Source organism: Oncorhynchus nerka, linkage group LG8 (assembly GCF_034236695.1).
Source record: "Oncorhynchus nerka isolate Pitt River linkage group LG8, Oner_Uvic_2.0, whole genome shotgun sequence".
NCBI classification, from domain to species: Eukaryota; Metazoa; Chordata; class Actinopteri; order Salmoniformes; family Salmonidae; genus Oncorhynchus; species Oncorhynchus nerka.
Window position 1 is genome coordinate 55,726,469 of NC_088403.1, and position 19,187 is coordinate 55,745,655.

Here is a 19,187-nt window from a genome sequence, read left to right on the forward strand (position 1 = left end):
CACTCCACCTCTATCTACCCACCTCCACTCCACCTCTATCTACCCACCTTCACTTCACCTCTATCCACCCACCTTCACTTCACCTCTATCTACCCATCTCCACCTCTACCTCTATCTACCCACCTCCACTCCATCCTTCTTCATCTATCCACACCTTCACTTCACTCCACCCACCTCCACTCCACCTCTATCTACCCACCTCCACTTCTCTATCTACCCACCTCCATCCACCTCTATCTACCCACCTCCACTCCACCTCTATCCACCCACCTCCACTCTCACCCTCTATCCTCTATCCACCCACCTCCACTTCACCTCCTACCCACCTCCACTATCTACCCACCTCCACTCCACCTCTATCCTCTATCTACCCACCTCCACTCCACCTCTATCTACCCACCTCCACTCCACCTCTATCTACCCACCTCCACTCCATCTACCCACCTTCACTCCATCCTCTATCTACCCACCTCCACTCCACCTCTATCTACCCACCTCCACTCCACCTCTATCCACCCACCTTCACTTCACCCCTATCCTCTATCACCTCCACTCCCACCTCCATCTCTATCCCCACCTCCTCCACCTCTATCTACCCACCTCCACTCCACCTCTATCTACCCACCTCCACTCCACCTCTATCCACCTACCTTCACTTCATCTCTATCTACCCACCTCCACTCCACCTCTATCTACCCACCTCCACTCCACTTCTATCTACCCACCTCCACTCTATCCACCTCCTCTCACCTCACTCCACCTCTATCTACCCACCTCCACTCCATCTCTATCTACCCTCCTCCACTCCACCCACCTCTATCCACCCACCTTCACTTCACCTCTATCCTCTATCTACCCACCTCCACTCCACCTCTATCTACCCATCTCCACTCCACCTCTATCTACCCACCTTCACTTCACCTCTATCCACCCACCTTCACTTCACCTCTATCCACCCACCTTCACTTCACCTCTATCCTCTATCTACCCACCTCCACTCCACCTCTATCTACCCACCTTCACTTCACCTCTATCCACCCACCTTCACTTCACCTCTATCTACCCACCTCCACTCCACCTCTATCTACCCACCTTCACTTCACCTCTATCTACCCACCTCCACTCCACCTCTATCTACCCACCTCCACTCCACCTCTATCTACCCACCTCCACTCTATCCACCTACCTTCACTTCACCTCTATCTACCCACCTCCACTTCACCTCTATCTACCCACCTCCACTCCACCTCTATCCACCCACCTCCACTCCACCTCTATCTACCCACCTCCACTCTATCCACCTACCTTCACTTCACCTCTATCTACCCACCTCCACTCCACCTCTATCTACCCACCTCCACTCCACCTCTATCCACCCACCTTCACTTCACCTCTATCCTCTATCTACCCACCTCCACTCCACCTCTATCTACCCACCTCCACTCCACCTCTATCCACCCACCTTCACTTCACCCCTATCCTCTATCTACCCACCTCCACTCCACCTCTATCCACCCACCTCCACTCCATCTCTATCTACCCACCTCCACTCCACCTCTATCTACCCACCTCCACTCCACCTCTATCTACCCACCTCCACTCCACCTCTATCCACCCACCTTCACTTCACCTCTATCCTCTATCTACCCACCTCCACTCCACCTCTATCTACCCACCTCCACTCCACTTCTATCTACCCACCTCCACTCCACCTCTATCTACCCACCTCCACTCCACCTATATCTACCCACCTCTACTCCACCTCTATCTACCCACCTCCACTCCACCTCTATCTACCCACCTTCCCTTTACCTCTATCTTCTATCCACCCACCTTCACTCCACCTCTATCCACCCACCTCTATCCACCCATCTCCACTCCACCTCTATCCACCCACCTCCACTCCAATCTACCCACCTCCACTCCACCTCTATCCACCCACCTCCACTCCACCTCTATCCACCCACTTTCACTCCTCCTCTGTCCACTAACCTCACTCCACCCCTGTGTACTCCAGTAACAACAATTAACCTGTGGGCCAGAGTCAATGGCATTGCTGAGACTGTAATTATAGCTTGATAAGATTCAGGTTTAGCTCTTTGTGTTCAGTGTTTGTTCCGTTTTGTGTGTGGGGTAGTGTACTAACAACTTTCCGTGTGCTGCTCTAGGGAACCACTCTGCACTGAGACGTTAGTATCCTGCCTCCCCAGATTTAGAATCCGGCCTCCCTAAATTTAGTATCCGGCCTCCCCAGATGTAGTATCCGGCCTCCCCAGATGTAGTATCCTGTCTCCCCAGATGTAGTATCCTGTCTCCCCAGATGTAGTATCCTGTCTCCCCAGATGTAGTATCCTGTCTCCCCAGATATAGTATCCTGTCTCCCCAGATGTAGTATCCTGTCTCCCCAGATGTAGTATCCGGCCTCCCCAGATGTAGTATCCGGCCTCCCCAGATGTAGTATCCTGTCTCCCCAGATGTAGTATCCTGTCTCCCCAGATGTAGTATCCGGCCTCCCCAGATGTAGTATCCGGCCTCCCTAAATTTAGTATCCGGCCTCTCCAGATGTAGTATCCTGTCTCCCCAGATGTAGTATCAGGCCTCCCCAGATTTCGTTCTCAGTTTTTTACTTAATGATTTTGGTCACTTTTCTGATATTTGTTTCTGTGACGTTGTATATGAAAGGTAAGATAAATCAAATGGCATTTCCCAATGGTCCATTTTCAACAAAGAAACGAGTCATTTGGAAATAGCAAAATACTCTGCATTTGAAGGGAAATGGAGGGTTGGAAAAGCTAATGAAAATCAGAAAAGATGAGTGGAGCTGATGATTAGTAGACCATTGTTATGTTGTGTCTTACTGTTTTACATTTACATTTAAGTCATTTAGCAGACGCTCTTATCCAGAGCGACTTACAAATTGGTGCATTCACCTTATGACCTCCAGTGGAACAGTAGTGCATCTAAATCTTTTCAGGGGAGGGGGTGAGAGGGATTACTTTATCCTATCCTAGGTATTCCTTAAAGAGGTGGGGTTTCAGGTGTCTCCGGAAGGTGGTGATTGACTCCGCTGTCCTGGCGTCGTGAGGGAGTTTGTTCCACCATTGGGGGGCCAGAGCAGCGAACAGTTTTGACTGGGCTGAGCGGGAACTGTACTTCCTCAGTGGTAGGGAGGCGAGCAGGCCAGAGGTGGATGAACGCAGTGCCCTTGTTTGGGTGTAGGGCCTGATCAGAGCCTGGAGGTACTGAGGTGCCGTTCCCCTCACAGCTCCGTAGGCAAGCACCATGGTCTTGTAGCGGATGCGAGCTTCAACTGGAAGCCAGTGGAGGGAGCGGAGGAGCGGGGTGACGTGAGAGAACTTGGGAAGGTTGAACACCAGACGGGCTGCGGCGTTCTGGATGAGTTGTAGGGGTTTAATGGCACAGGCAGGGAGCCCAGCCAACAGCGAGTTGCAGTAATCCAGACGGGAGATGACAAGTGCCTGGATTAGGACCTGCGCCGCTTCCTGTGTGAGGCAGGGTCGTACTCTACTGTTCAAGTGTTGGACAAAGCGTTTTTCCTATCACCCTTTCATCTCATCATATATCCAAAAGTCCATCATTGTTTTTATAGAACACATATTGTAACAGATTATATTTAGGTTTTAAACCTCAAAGTACCAATTCATCTTCTTACACATTATTTGCATAGCTAAGTCATAATACTAATCCCTGACATCAATTTGCAAGCTGAACACCTTCTTCGCCCGCTTTGAGGATAATGCAGTGCCACCGACACTGCCCGCTAAAGGACTGTGGGCTCTCGTTCTCTGTGGCCGACGTGAGTAAGACATTTATGCGTGTTGACCCTCGCAAGGCTGCCAGCCCAGACGGTGGTCCCTAGCCACGTCCTCAGGCCATGCGCAGACCAGCTGGATGGTGTGTGTGTTTATGGACATATTCAATCTCTCCCTATCCCAGTCTGTTGTCCCCACTTGCTTCAAGATGTCCACCATTGTTCCTATTCCCAAGAAAGCTAAGGTAACTGAACTAAATGACTATCGCCACGTAGTACTCACTTCTGTCATCATGAAGTGCTTTGAGATGCTAGTTGAGGATCATATCACCTCATATACCCTATACCCACTTCAATTTGGATACCGCCCCAATAGATCCACAGACGATGCAATCGCACTGCACACTGCCCTATCCCATCTGGACAAGAGGAATACCTATGTAAGAATGCTGTTCATTGATTATAGCTCAGCCTTTAACACCATAGTACCTTCCAAGCTCATCATTAAGGTCGGGGCCCTGGGTCTGAACCCCTCCCTGTGCAACTGGGTCCTGGACTTCCTGACGGGCTGCCCCCCCCTCCTGATCCTCAACACTGGGCCCCCACAAGGGTGTGTGCTCAGCCCCCTCCTGTACTCCCTGTTCACTCTTGACTGCGTGGCCATCTATGCCTACAACTCAATCATCAAGTTTGCAGATGACACAACAGTAGTAGGCCTGATTACCAACCATGACGAGAGCCTACAGAGAGGAGGTGAGGGCCCTGGCGGTGTGGTGCCAGGAAAATAACCTCTCCCGCAACGTCAACAAAACAAAGGAGCTGATTGTGGACTTCAGGAAACAGCAGAGGGAGCACGCCAATATCCACAGTGACGGGACCGCAGTGGAGAATGTGGAAAGTTCCTCGGCGTACACATCACTGACAATCTGAAATGGTCCTCCCACACAGACAGTGCGGTAAAGAAGGCGTAACAGCGCCTCTTCAACCTCTAGGAGGCTGAAGAAATTTGTCTTGGCACCTAAATCTTTGACAGATGCACAATTGAGATAATCCGGTATGACCGCCTGGTACGTCAACTGCACCGCCCGAAACCGCAGGGCTCTCCAGAGGGTGGCGCGGTCTGCGTAGAGGCTGCTGCCCCATATACATAGACATGGAATCACTGGTCACTTTAATAATGGAACACTGGTCACTTTAATAATGGAACACTGGTCACTTTAATAATGTTTACATACTACTTTACTCATCTCATATGTATGTACTGTATTCTATTCTACTGTGTTTTAGTCAATGCCACTCTGACATTACTCATCCTAATATTGATATATTTCTTAATTCCATTATTTTACTTTTAGATTTGTGTGTATTGTTATGAATAGTTAGATACTACTGCACTGCTGGAGCTAGGAACACAAGCATTTCACAACACCTGCAAAAATATGTGCATGTGACCAATACAATTTGATTTGATTGTGAGCTTTGATTTCATTTTCACCCAAAACATGTTTGACAGTAGCCAATGACAAGGTCTGTGAACATAGGAGTAATATTTGCCATTCTTTTTGACAGATTCCATCAAACTTTCCTGTTAACTCTCCTGTTATCACATATTACTGGCCACCGTGAAACCTTCACCTACTGTAGGTAGACCTTGCCTGTCTATGACCTTATGTGACATGGCTTGACTTTACTGAAATGGCAACTAGCTTGAAAAACTGTTGACAACTCAAAGGACAACTTCACTGAAATGATTCTTTCATGCCACAGAATCAGGTTGCTCTGTTCAGTTTATTTTCTTAAGAAGCCTCAGGATATAGGATACTGAGGATACATCTCATGTTTCTTTCAGGAATTCTAACATTAGTCTAAAAAAACGTTTTTCCGACTTATTCCCGGACCCTTATACTCTAGACTGAGACTACAATTCTCAGTCTCCAAGTTGCTGTTTTATCAGCGAAAAAGAATTCTCAGAAATGCTTAAATTGCCACAGGGGCAGTGCTTCTGTACTTGCTTTTCTTTTGATCTTCTGACTATCACCCTCTCTCTCTGGGTGATGAGGTAGAGCAGGTTTCTCTCTCTCTGGGTGATGAGGTAGAGCAGGTCACTCTCTCTCTGGGTGATGGGGTAGAGCAGGTCTCTTTCTGGGTGAGGAGGTAGAGCAGGTCTCTCTCTGGGTGATGGGGTAGAGCAGGTCTCTCTCTGGGTGAGGAGGTAGAGCAGGTCTCTCTCTGGGTGATGAGGTAGAGCAGGTCACTCTCTCTCTGGGTGATGGGGTAGAGCAGGTCTCTCTCTGGGTGAGGAGGTAGAGCAGGTCTCTCTCTGGGTGATGAGGTAGAGCAGGTATCTGGGTGAGGAAGTAAAGCAGGTCTCTCCGGGTGAGGAGGTAAAGCAGGTCTCTCTCTGGGTGAGGAGGTAAAGCAGGTCTCTCTCTGGGTGAGGAGGTAAAGCAGGTCTCTCTCTGGGTGAGGAGGTAAAGCAGGTCTCTCTCTGGGTGAGGAGGTAAAGCAGGTCTCTCTCTGGGTGAGGAGGTAAAGCAGGTCTCTCTCTGGGTGAGGAGGTAAAGCAGGTCTCTCTGGGTGAGGAGGTAAAGGAGGTCTCTCTGGGTGAGGAAGTAAAGCAGGTCTCTCTGGGTGAGGAGGTAAAGCAGGTCTCTCTGGGTGAGGAGGTAAAGGAGGTCTCTCTGGGTGAGGAAGTAAAGCAGGTCTCTCTGGGTGAGGAGGTAAAGGAGGTCTCTCTGGGTGAGGAAGTAAAGCAGGTCTCTCTGGGTGAGGAGGTAAAGGAGGTCTCTCTGGGTGAGGAAGTAAAGCAGGTCTCTCCGGGTGAGGAGGTAAAGGAGGTCTCTGGGTGAGGAAGTAAAGCAGGTCTCTCCGGGTGAGGAAGTAAAGCAGGTCTCTCTGGGTGAGGAGGTAAAGCAGGTCTCTGGGTGAGGAGGTAAAGCAGGTCTCTCTGGGTGAGGAGGTAAAGCAGGTCTCTGGGTGAGGAGGTAAAGCAGGTCTCTCTGGGTGAGGAGGTAAAGCAGGTCTCTCTGGGTGAGGAGGTAAAGCAGGTCTCTCTGGGTGAGGAGGTAAAGCAGGTCTCTCCGTGTGAGGAGGTAAAGCAGGTATCTCTGGGTGAGGAGGTAAAGCAGGTCTCTCTGGGTGAGGAGGTAAAGCAGGTCTCTCTGGGTGAGGAGGTAAAGCAGGTCTCTCTGGGTGAGGAGGTAAAGCAGGTCTCTCTGGGTGATGAGGTAAAGCAGGTCTCTCTGGGTGATGAGGTAAAGCAGGTATCTCTGGGTGAGGAGGTAAAGGAGGTCTCTCCGGGTGAGGAGGTAAAGGAGGTCTCTCTGCAGCATTGTCCACGATTTACCCAGTTTTATCATTTCTGCTTGACTGCTTCAAGCTTGTCATCTACGCTCTTAGAAAAAAGGGATCCAAAATGGGTATTTGGCTGTCCACATAGGAGAACCCTTTTAGGTTCCATATAGAACCCTCTGTAGAAAGGTTTCCACATGGAACCCAAAATGGTTCTACCTGCAACTAAAAAGGGTTTTTACAAAGGGTTCTCCTTTAAGGTTCTAGACTTTTTTAAAGGTGAGAGTGTAGTGTAGTTAGATTATGAGTAAGAGTGAAGTTAGATTATAATGACTTTGACCAGACCGATTCACAGCATGACCAAGCTATTAGGTTCCAGGCTCTGAACCCTCACCCAAACAAGGGCACTTTCATCCACATGGAACCCAAAACTGAGTTCTTCCCGCGCAGCCCAGTCAAAACTGTTCGCTGCTCTGGCCCCCAATGGTTTCCCTCACGACGCCAGGACAGGGTCAATCACCACCTTAAGGTTCACCTGAAACCCCACCTTTTCAAATACCTGGAGTGTAAAGTAATCCTTCTCACCCCCTTAAAAGATTTAGATGCACTATTGTAAAGTGGCTGTTCCACTGGATGTCTTAAGGTGAATGCACTTTGTAAGTCGATTGGATAAGAGCGTCTGCTAAATGACTTAAATGTAAATGTAAATGTCTATTACTATATCATTTATCATTGACTTTCAGGCATTTGTATGAATTTCAGAGGAAATGTATGAATAAACAATCTTATCAATTAGAAACTAGAGTTGGTTCTTCGTGAAAGCATGCCTCCTGGCAGAAATGTTGCTTTTGATGAAATGACACGAAACAAAGCAATGAGTGTAGGGGTTGAATGCATAAATACTTTCCCCAGTTCTCACACACTCACATTCTGAATTGAAATATCACTCACAACTTTTCGCTCTGCTCCTGTTACATTTGTGTTAGTGGGTCGGAGTGCGGAACCTATGCATTTCTGTGCATTGAGGACCAAGAATATACACAAGGAGTGGGCTCTGAATTCTTGCTTAATCTACAGACAAAGGGAGAACAGGTATTTGGGCCTCGTCTTTGACTCAAATGCCAAGCGCTTTATAGACCGTACATATTTAAATAAATGGAGTGTGAAGTTGTGACCTGGCAGAGGGGTGGATATCTCAGCACAGCTAACAGTACAAGCTACAATCCAGTGGGTCTCGGACATACAGTGCTCTAGTGTAGTGAGAATGGCTCCATCTCCTCGCAGCAATGTGCTAGTATGTAGAACATGTCCTGTATTTGTATTATGTAAATAACGTGCTTAGAGCTGATTAGACAAATCTACTCTCTGTCTTTTAGATGTTGATCGTATTCCCCACTCTTTTGCCCCTAGTTTCAACCGATCCCCCGAGCACAGGATGAAGGGTCGGACAGACGCCCCGCGCGATCGGTGAGTGTCTACTTTTTTTTACTTGACAATCATGGTTCGTTTTTTTCTGAGAGACTCGTTAATTTTAGTCGTTCGTTTGACCTGCATGATCGGAATATAGATCATGCTGCAGACTGCATTGAGAATACAAATATGTTTAGAAATGTTAATTGATGGCATGGTGCAAGAATGAATGTGATTCATTGATTATTGAATGTTATGATGGACACAGCTTTGTAGAACTAAAACATACACAAGAACGAATCGTTTGGGGGTCTGCAGTTCGCGAACGATGTTGTGCTGATCACACTCACGGCAGTTAAGCAATGCATTCCGAGAATAGTTGTTCACAATCTAGTCCGGTTTCGTCCACAGCTAGACCTACTGTCAAATGTATCAATAAATAATCTTATTTGTTTGCCTACCGAATCAACAACTCTACATTGTTTAAAGCAGACGTTTACAAGTCTCGGTCACAAATGACAGCTCCAATAACCCCCCTATGGTGAACGAAATGTGGCTTGTAGGAGGTAGAAACATGACTCTTTCAAGTTTTCAGTTCATCGTTCGCCGTTAGGGGGTCATGTGGGCTCATTACTGACTCAAATGAACGAAATTATTCGAGAGATTTCTTCTGTTGATTTAACGAGTCGAAAAGATCGGAGTCAGTAAAAAGAGCCAAACTTCCCATCAGTTCTGCCCATGGTGCCTCTGCCTCTCACTTGTTTCTGGCTTCCGCTCTCACTCTGAACCCCAGTCGTATTTGGGGTGGGGGATTGCAATGTGTGGCATTGCCTCTAAGCAAAGCTATGGTACTGAAAAGTGACTTTGTACTGTTTTCAATCAATTAATGTAGAGAATAGAATCAATTTCCAATGTACTTTTATAAAATCCGCTAATACTCTTTGGCTGGTAGCACTTTATTTCACGGTACATAAATTACTTTCTATTTATTAAGACATTACATGGTAAATACACATCAATAACCTATGAATTACTTGCTTGTTTCTAATATTTCCCTCCCTAACCCAGGGGCTGGTTGGTGGGGGTTATCTTCTTCATCCTGGGACTCGGGACGCTGCTACCATGGAACTTCTTCATGACCGCCTCCATGGTAAACCTAACATGCGTCTATAACCACAGGTCCAGGATCAGATAGTTATTTAGTCCCCTAAAGGCTACAGTTAGCATATAGGGTAATCTGATCCTAGATATGTGGTTTTGGGCAACTTTAGACAGATCTAGGATCAGATCTACTCTGGCTCAGGTTCAACAGTGTATGTATGTAACGGATGTGAAAGGGCTAGCTTAGTTAGCGGTGCGCGCTAAATAGCGTTTCAATCGGTGACGACACTTGAAGTAGTAGTTCCCCTTGCTCTGCAAGAGCCGCGGCTTTTGTGGAGCGATGGGTAAACGATGCTTCGTGGGTGACTGTTGTTGATGTGTGCAGAGGGTCCCTGGTTCACGCCCGGGTATGGGCGAGGGGACGGTCTAAAGTTATACTGTTATACTGTTAATACACACTTGTTGAACCTTATCCAAAGTAGAACATTGACTTCTTAAGGAATTCACTTGAAAAGTAAGTCTTTTTTGAAAATCAGGCGGAACTGTTATTTTATGTTACCCTTTTTTTGCCAGGTAAGTTGACTGAGAACACATGCTCATTTACAGCAATGACCTGGGGAATAGTTACAGGGCAGAGGAGGAATGAGCCAATTGGAAGCTGGGGATGGTTAGATGGCCATGATGGGCAGATTCGGAATTTAGCCAAGACACCGGGGTTAACACCCCAACTCTTACGATAAGTGCCATGAGATTGTTAGTGACCACAGAGAGTCAGGACCCCAGTTTAACTTCCCATCTGAAAGAGGGCACTGTACACAGGGCAATGTCCCCAATCACTGCCCTGGGGCATTGGGATATATACAGTGCATTCGGAAAGTATCCAGACCCTTTGACTTTTTCCACATTTTGTTATGTTACAGCCTTATTCAAAAATTGATTACATTGTCCCCTCCCCCCCCCCATCAATCTACACACAATACCCCATAATGACAAAGCAAAAATAAGTTTTTAGATTATTTTTTTTTAAACGTTTAAAAAAACTGAAATATCACATTTACATAAGTATTCAGACCCAGTAGTCAGTACTTTGTTGAAGCACCTAAGGCAGTGGTTACAGCCTCGAGTCTTCTTGGGTATGACGCTACAAGCTTGGCACAACTGAATTTGGGGAGTTTCTCCCATTCTTCTCTGCAGATCCTCTCAAGCTCTGTCAGGTTGAATGAGGAGTGTCGCTGCACAGCTATTTTCAGGTCTCTCCAGAGATGTTCGATCGGGTTCAAGTCCGGGCTCTCGCTGGGCCACTCAAGGACATTGAGACTTGTCCCGAAGCCATTCCTGCGTTGTCTTGGCTGTGTGCTTAGGGTCATTGTCCTGTTGGGAAGTGAGCCTTTGCCACAGTCTGAGGTCCTGAGCACCTTGGGAGCAGGTTTTCATCAAGGATCTCTCTGTACTTTGCTCCGTTCATCTTTCCTTCGATACTGACTAGTCTCCCAGTCCATCCCGCTGAAAAACATCCCCACAGCATTATGCTGCTACCACCATGCTTCACTATAGGGATGGTGCCAGGTTTCCTCCAAACGTGACTCTTGGCTTTCAGGCCAAAGAGTTCAAGCTTGGTTTCATCAGACCAGAGAATCTTGTTTCTCATGGTCAGAGTCCTTTAGGTGCCTTTTGGCAAACTCCAAGCGGCTGTTTTGTGCCTTTTACAGAGGAGTGGCTTCCGTCTGGCCACTCTATCATAAAGGCCTGATTGGTGGAGTGCTGCAGAGATGGTTGTCCTTCTGGAAGGTTCTCCCATCTCCACAGAGGACCTCTGGAGCTCTGTCAGAGTGACCATTGGGTTCTTGGTCACCACCCTGAACAATACCTTTCTCCCCCAATTGCTGTTTGGCCGGTCGGCCAGCTCTTGGTGATTCCAAACTTCTTTCATTTAAGAATGAAGGAGGCCACTGTGTTCTTGGGGACCTTCAATTCTGCAAAAATGTTTTGGTACCCTTCCCCAGATCGGTGCCTCTACACAATCCTGTCTCGGAGCTCTACGGACAATTCCTTGGACCTCGTGGCTTGGTTTTTGCTCTGACATGCACGGTCAACTGTGGGATCTTATATAGACAGGTGTGTGTCTTTCCAAATCATGTCCAATCAATTGAATTGACCACAGGTGGACTCCAATCAAGTTGTAGAAACATCTCAATGATGTTCAATGGAAACAGGGTGTACTTGAGCTCAATTTTCGAGTCTCATAGCAAAGGGTCTGAATACTTATGTAAATAAAGTATTTCAGTTTTTTATTTGCAAACATTTCTAAAAACCTGTTTTCGCTTAGTCGTTATGGGGTATTGTGTTAGATTGATTGAGTAAAAATGTATTTAATCCATTTTAGAATAGGGCTGTAACGTAACAAAATGAGGAAAAAGTAAAGGGGTCTGAATACTTTCTGAATGCACTGTATATTTATTTATTTTTTACCGGAGGAAAGAGTGCTCCCTATTGGTCCTCCAACACCGCTTCCAGCAGCATCTGGTCTCCCATCCTGTACCAACCCTGCATAGCTTCAGAGGCAAGCCAGCAGTGGGATGCAGGGTGGTATGCTGTTATCCCTAAGAGTCCGATGCTGTTTGTATGTGTGTGTACACAACTGTATGTGTGGCAGGTAGCCTAATGGTTAAGAGCATTGTCCCAGTAGCCGAAAGGTTACTGGTTCAAATCCCCAAGCAAACTAGCTTAAAAATCTGTCGATGTGCCATTGAGCAAGGCACTTAACCCTAATTGCTCCTGTAAGTCGCTCTGGATAAGAGAGTCTGCTAAATGACTAAAATGTAAATGCGTATTGTTTAAAGAGGATTTGCTGAGTTGTTGGTGTCAAACGTTTTGTCTAAGAGGGATTTAGTGTGACTGGCCGAGTTGGGTAGATTACTTTTTAAACATATCTGTTAGTTACTAGTTATCTGTCCAAAATTGCAATCAGTAACGTAACTGTTAGATTCCCCAAACTCAGTAACATAGACTGATTACTTTCAGTTACTTTTGGATTACTTTCCCTTTAAAAAGCATTAATTAGAAGAAGACAAACAGGATCCATCAAATGAGTTTGGTGTGTCAACACAGTGGTCTCTAACTTGTAGTCAGACAAGCTCAGGTTGGAACAAACTTCAACTTGAGTCTTTTTTTCAATGCTGAATTGAATTTAAGAAACCAGAAAAGTATCACAATGTATTTTTTACGCAAACAACCTTGCTGAATTTTAAAAGTAATCCAAGAAGTAATCATCTAGTTTTTCAAAAGTATCTGTAATCTGATTACAGTATTTTTGCTGGTAACTTAACTGATTTGTTAGGGGGTGGTTTTGTAATCAGATTACATGTAGAAGATTACATGTAACCAGTTACTTCCCAACCCTGGTGACTGGCCCCCTGGTGTTTTGTAGTCTTGCGTCACCAAGTACCGGTATGTTGAAGTTAACCGCTCGTGGTGTGGTTAGAGGCCATGGATTTTCCACGTCGCTGTGTGGTCAACCATGTGACCAGGTTGTGTGTGTACAGCCTCTTAGGCCTAGCTCTCTGAATATTCAAATGTCAAACCCCACAACTCATTCCCCTAGGGTAAGCTGTGATATTTGGTATACCCTACACGTTTGTAGAACTACTTAAAGAATAGGCCTATTTGTATAGGAATGAGTGACTTGTGACAAACAACATCGTATTGAACGTTAATGTAAACTAAACTGGGTCATCTCATGAGTCCTGTGTGGCTCGGTTGGTAGAGCAAACGGCCAGGATCGTGGGTTGGATTCCTGCTGGGGCCCACCCATACTAACGCTTTGATAAAAGCGCCTGGAAAATGGCATATATTATTATTTATCTCTTTCTCTTCTGTCATTAGTATTTCAACAGCCGCCTTAACAAGACTGAACGGAGCAACGGCACGGTGGTCTCCCACAAAGAGTACTACTTCAACAACTGGATGACTCTGCTGTCCCAGCTCCCCCTGCTGCTCTGCACTCTGCTCAACTCCTTCTTCTATCAGCGGTGAGACAGCACTTCTTCTCTCAGGTTTACAAGTCATTCAAATGCCCTTCCAAGAAACACCCTTCTACTGCACACTTGGCTGATGAGCTTGTGTGTGTGTGTGTGTGTGTGTGTGTGTGTGTGTGTGTGTGTGAACAACCCTTTTGAATTGGCCATTTTATTAAACTGCAAATAGGTTAAAAAGAAAAGTCTATACAGTGCGATACAGTGGATTTTAGAGGGGCTTTACACAATAGATAAAAAATATGTCACGCACTGTCTGGGTGGTGTAATTTATTACGCTCTAATCCAGTGAGATTGAGAACTAACGTTTTGTGTGTGTTTGTGCGAAGGATATCGGAGATGGTGCGGATAGCGGGCAGCCTGGTCTTCATCTTCATCCTCTTCATCCTCACTGCCATCCTGGTCAAGATCCCCATGGAGGAGGACCGTTTCTTCTCTGTTACCATGGCTACCATCTGGTTCATCAACTGTGAGTAGGACATGATTGTGTGTGTTTGAGGGGGGGGGGGGGTCATTGTGTGTGTTACTGGGTATTGGGTGGATGGTGGGGAATCATGTTGTGTGTGGGGGTGGAATTGTGTGTGTTTGAGTAAGTGTGTGTGTTTGTGTTTGACTGGGTATTGTGTGTGTGTGTGAGCACGCTATATCATTAACTCTCTCTCTCACCCTCCATCTCTCTCTCTCTCACCCTCTCTCTCTCTCTCTCTCTCTCTCTCCCTCTCTCTCTCACCCTCTCTCTCTCACCTTGTAGCGTTTGGAGCGGTGCTACAGGGCAGTCTGTTTGGCCTGGTGGGCCTCCTTCCTCAGAAGTACAGCGCTGTGTTCATGAGTGGCCAGGGGCTGGCCGGCACCTTCGCTGCTATCGCCATGCTGGTCTCCATAGCCAGTGAGTCACACACACAAACAAATATCTAGAACCCACAAATATACAAATAACTACTTGTAAATAAACATGCAAAACTCACATCAGAGATGCTCAGTGGCAAATCATTCAACTGAGGCAAATGTGGAGTCTTATGCTACAGTACATCGTCGAACATCTCATTCCAAAATCATGGTCATTAATATGGAGTTGGTCCCCCCTTTGCTGCTATAACAGCCTCCACTCTTCTGGGAAGGCTTTTCCACATTAGTGAGGTCGGGCACTGATGTTGGGCGATTAGGCCTGGCTTGTAGTCGGCGTTCCAATTCATCCCAAAGGTGTTCGATGGGGTTGAGAGCTCTGTGCAGGCCAGTCAAGTTCTTCCACACCGATCTCAACAAACCATTTCTTTATGGACCTTACTTTGTGCACGGGGGAATTGTCATGCTGAAACAAGAAAGGGCTGTCCCCAAACTGTTGCTACAAAGTTGGATGCACAGAATCATCTAGAATGTCATTTTATGCTGTATCGTTAAGATTTCCCTTCAGTGGAACTAAAGGGCCTAGTGTGACCCATGAAAAACAGCCCCAGACCATTATTCCCTCTCCACTAAACTTTACAGTTGGATCTATGCATTCCGGCTGGTAGCGTTCTCCTGGTATCCGCCAAACCCATATTTGTCCGTCAGACTGCCTGATGGTGAAGCGTTTCCACTGCTCCAGAGTCCAATGGCGGCGAGCTTTACACCACTCCGGCCGACACTTGGCATTGCGCATGGTGAACTTAGGCTCGTGTGCAACTGCTCGGCCATGGAAACCCATTTCATGAAGCTCCCGATGAACAGTTCTTGTGCTGACGTTGCTTCCTGAAGCAATTTAGAACTCAGTATTGAGTGTTGCAACTGAGGACAGACGATATTTACGAGCTACGCACTTCAGCTCTCGGCGGTCCCGTTCTGTGAGCTTGTGTGGCCTACCATTTCACAGCTGAGCTGTTGTTGCTCCTAGAAGTTCCCACTTCACAATAACATCACTTACAGTTGACCGGGGCAGCTTTAGCAGGGCAGAAATTTGAAGATCAGACTTGTTGGAAAGGTGGCATCCTATGACGGTGCCACGTTGAAAGTCACTGAACTCTTCAGTAAGGCCATTCTACTGTCAATGTTTGTCAATGGAGATTGCATGGCTGTGTGCTCAATGTTATACACCTGTCAGCAACAGATGTGGCTGAAATAGCCAAATCCACTCATTTGAAGGGGTGTCCACATACTTTTGTACAGTCGTGGCCAAAAGTTTTGAGAATGTCACAAATATTAATTGCCACAAAGTTTGCTGCTTCAGTGTCTTTAGATATTTTTTGGCAGATGTTACTATGGAATACTGAAGTATAATTACAAGCATTTCATAAGTGTCAAAGGCTTTTATTGATAATTACATTGAGATGATGCAAAGAGTCAATATTTGCAGTGTTGACCCTTCTTTTTCAAGACCTCTGCAATCCTCCCTGGCATGCTGTCAATTAACTTCTTGGCCACAACCTGACTCATGACAGACCATTCTTGCATAATTAATGCTTGGAGTTTGTCAGAATTAGTGGGGTTTTGTTTGTCCACCCTCCTCATGAGGATTAACCACAAATTCTCAATGGGATTAAGGTCTAGGGAGTTTCCTGGCCATGAACCCAAAATATCGATGTTTTGTTCCCTGAGCCACTTAGTTATCACTTTTGCCTTATGGCAAGGTGCTCCATCATGCTGGAAAAGGCATGGTTCATCACCAAACTGTTCCTGGATGGTTGGGAGAAGTTGCTCTCGGAGGATGTGTTCCATTCTTTATTCATGGCTGTGTTCTTAGGCAAAATTGTGAGCGAGCCCACTCCCTTGGCTGAGAAGCAACCCCACACATGGATGGTCTCAGGATGCTTTACTGTTGGCATGACACAGGACTGATGGTAGCGCTCACCTTGTCTTCTCCGGACAAGCTTTTTTCCAGATGCCCCAAACAATCAGAAAGGGGATTCATCAGAGAAAATGACTATCCCAGTCCTCAGCCGTCCAATCCCTGTACCTTTTACAGAATATCAGTCTGTCCCTGATGTTTTTCCTGGAGAGAAGTGGCTTCTTTGCTGCCCTTCTTGACACCAGGCCATCCTCCAAAAGTCTTCGCCTCACTGTGCGTGCAGATGCACTCACACCTGCCTGCTGCCTTTCCTGAGCAAGCTCTGTACTGGTGGTGCCCCGGTCCCGCAGCTGAATCAACTTTAGGAGACGGTCCTGGCGCTTGCTGGACTTTCTTGGGCACCCTGAAGCCTTCTTCACAACAATTGAACCACTCTCCTTGAAGTTCCTGATGATCAGATAAATGGTTGATTTAGGTGCAATCTTACTGGCAGCAATATCCTTACCTATGAAGCCCCTTTTGTGCAAAGCAATGATGACGGCACGTGTTTCCTTGCAGATAACCATGGTTGACAAAGGAAGAACAATGATTCCAAGCACCACCCTCCTTTTGAAGCTTCCAATCTGTTATTCAAACTCAATCAGCATGACAGAGTGATCTCCAGCCTTGTCCTCGTCAACACTCACAGCTGTGTTAACGAGAGAATCACTGACATGATGTCAGCTGGTCCTTTTGTGGCAGGGCTGAAATGCAGTGGAAATGTTTTGGGGGATTCAGTTCATTTGCATGGCAAAGAGGGACTTTGCAATTAATTGCAATTCATCTGATCACTCTTCATAAAATTCTGAAGTGTATGAAAATTTCCATCTTACAATCTGAGGTAGCAGACTTTGTGAAAATTAATATTTGTGTCATTCTCAAACCTTTTGGCCACGACTGTATATAAAGTGTAGGTGTGTATATTTGCTTTATATATATGTATATTTGAACATTATCTATGATTGAATGTATGAAACCATCTTTCTAACCAACAGAGTATCACAGTGGAAATAGTCTCTAGACTTTTTTTGTGTATATATCTGTATATCTTCAAATTATCCTATATGTATCTTTTGCCTGGTGTAACATTTCATGTATTTTGAGTTGTCAAATCAAATTTAAAAAACTATAGACAAATGAGTATGATGTGGCCTCTGCAACTCCACTTGTAAGTAGTTCTCTGACCTCTCCTTTCTATTTTGTGGTTGTGTGTGGTTGTGGTTGTGGTTGTGTGACAGGTGATACGGACCCTGAGACGGCTGCGTTGGGTTACTTCATCACGCCGTGTGTAGGAACCCTGATCACTTTGCTTAGCTACCTCCTACTGCCTCGCCTGGTGAGTTGCTCAGCTTTACAGGACTAGAATGTAATAGAAGCCCTGGTAGATACCACAGGTTGGGCCTCAGAACAGACCCTGTATCCCCCGGGCCTGTAGCTGACCATACTGCAGTACGGCATGACTTTGTTTTACCTGAGGAATCTGTGTTCAAGGTCAGGGAATGTTCAGTCTGTCTCATTTGGCCTCTGCTCCGGTCTCATCCAGGAGTTTGCCCAGTTTTACTTGGACAAGAGCAGGAGTTATGAGGTGGAGACTGCAGGTGAGCTGCTGAAAGGTGAGGCTGCTGAAAGCTGTGAAAGACACCCATTCATAGTGAAAGATGTGGGTTATTTTGTGCTCATATATCTCACCAATGACCATCTACAGCAGTGCAGATTGTCACTGCTAGTACTCTCCTTTACACTCAGGGGTTGTATGCAAAGTTCCCTTTAATTGTTTTTGGCACTGAGCTGTACGGCAGTCTCGGGCTTGGGAACATTGGTTGTACATATCCAAACATCTCAGAGTAGGAGTGCTGATCTAGGATCAGGTCTCCCTCGTCCATGTAATCGTGTTAATTGTGATCTAAAAGGCAAAGGCGATCCCAAATCAGAACTCCTACTCTAAGACGCAAGATGCATACAGGCCACGGTCTGAATGGAACCGATTCAACAGATCATTATCCCATTAGCCCAGTTTATTCACATTTATCCAATTAGTGCAGCAACCTCTCCCAGACAAAGAGCTGCCCCTTGGGACATTTACAGATCAGACACTATTAAACCACCCCATCACTCTCCTGTTAATGTCAATAGATGTTTCCATGGAAATGAACAAAGGTCTAGGAAAGCCAGGGCTGTTCAATATCGGTCCTGGAGGGATCAGGGACTTCTAATCAGGGACTACAGTAATCCAGCTATAGCTTGGTCCAGTTTTTCCTGATGAGGTCATGGGGTGAGGAAAAACTCCTGGCCCTATTCTTAACAGATAATGTAGTAGTCTGGTGGGCTCCAGAAACTAGTGTCCGTCCCTCCCTCCCTTTATAATGACATCTGCCATCACTCCCACACACATTTACCTCTGCCTGTTGATTGGTCAGTGTTAGGTCAAGTCAATCTATTTTTCCCTGAAATCTTTCTCTTTCTTCCAGTGACAGAGAGTGGCAAGGCGGAGAACGGCAAGCTATATGGCCACGCCAATGGCTCATTGGCCAATGGAGGTGCCAGTGGCGAGGAGGTGGAGGTAAAGGGGGCTGGGGTCAGTCCCAAGCAGGCCTTCTTAACCCTGGAGCAGGCTGAGGTCAGGGACAGGAAGTCCACCGTCAAGGAGGTGTTTAAAAAGGTAATGCTGACCTCTTGTTACTCAGCAGGCTCTCTACTGGTCATATATTTATTTATTTTCTAAATATATGGCTCTGGTGTATAGATGAGGTCCAATTCCCTACCCTTTTTTGAAGTGTGCATT

At 46.4% G+C, this 19,187-nt stretch overlaps 1 protein-coding gene across 2 annotated transcripts in view; it reads left to right on the top strand.

Moving 5' to 3' along the window:
- Nucleotides 1-19,187, top strand: part of LOC115133622 (equilibrative nucleoside transporter 2-like) — a 53,068-nt gene that overhangs the window by 31,201 nt on the left and 2,680 nt on the right. Inside the window, exons 1-9 of one of the 2 annotated variants that reach the window (XM_029667049.2) lie at nt 8,018-8,155; nt 8,474-8,530; nt 9,542-9,623; nt 13,457-13,602; nt 13,935-14,074; nt 14,357-14,491; nt 17,644-17,741; nt 17,949-18,018; nt 18,874-19,064. In XM_029667049.2, coding sequence (XP_029522909.1) covers nt 8,070-8,155; nt 8,474-8,530; nt 9,542-9,623; nt 13,457-13,602; nt 13,935-14,074; nt 14,357-14,491; nt 17,644-17,741; nt 17,949-18,018; nt 18,874-19,064 — 1,005 coding nt within the window. In that variant the 5' untranslated portion in view covers nt 8,018-8,069. Of the gene's footprint in view, nt 1-8,017; nt 8,156-8,473; nt 8,531-9,541; nt 9,624-13,456; nt 13,603-13,934; nt 14,075-14,356; nt 14,492-17,643; nt 17,742-17,948; nt 18,019-18,873; nt 19,065-19,187 lie in introns of those variants that run through there. The other variant, XM_029667051.2, reaches the window with a different exon arrangement.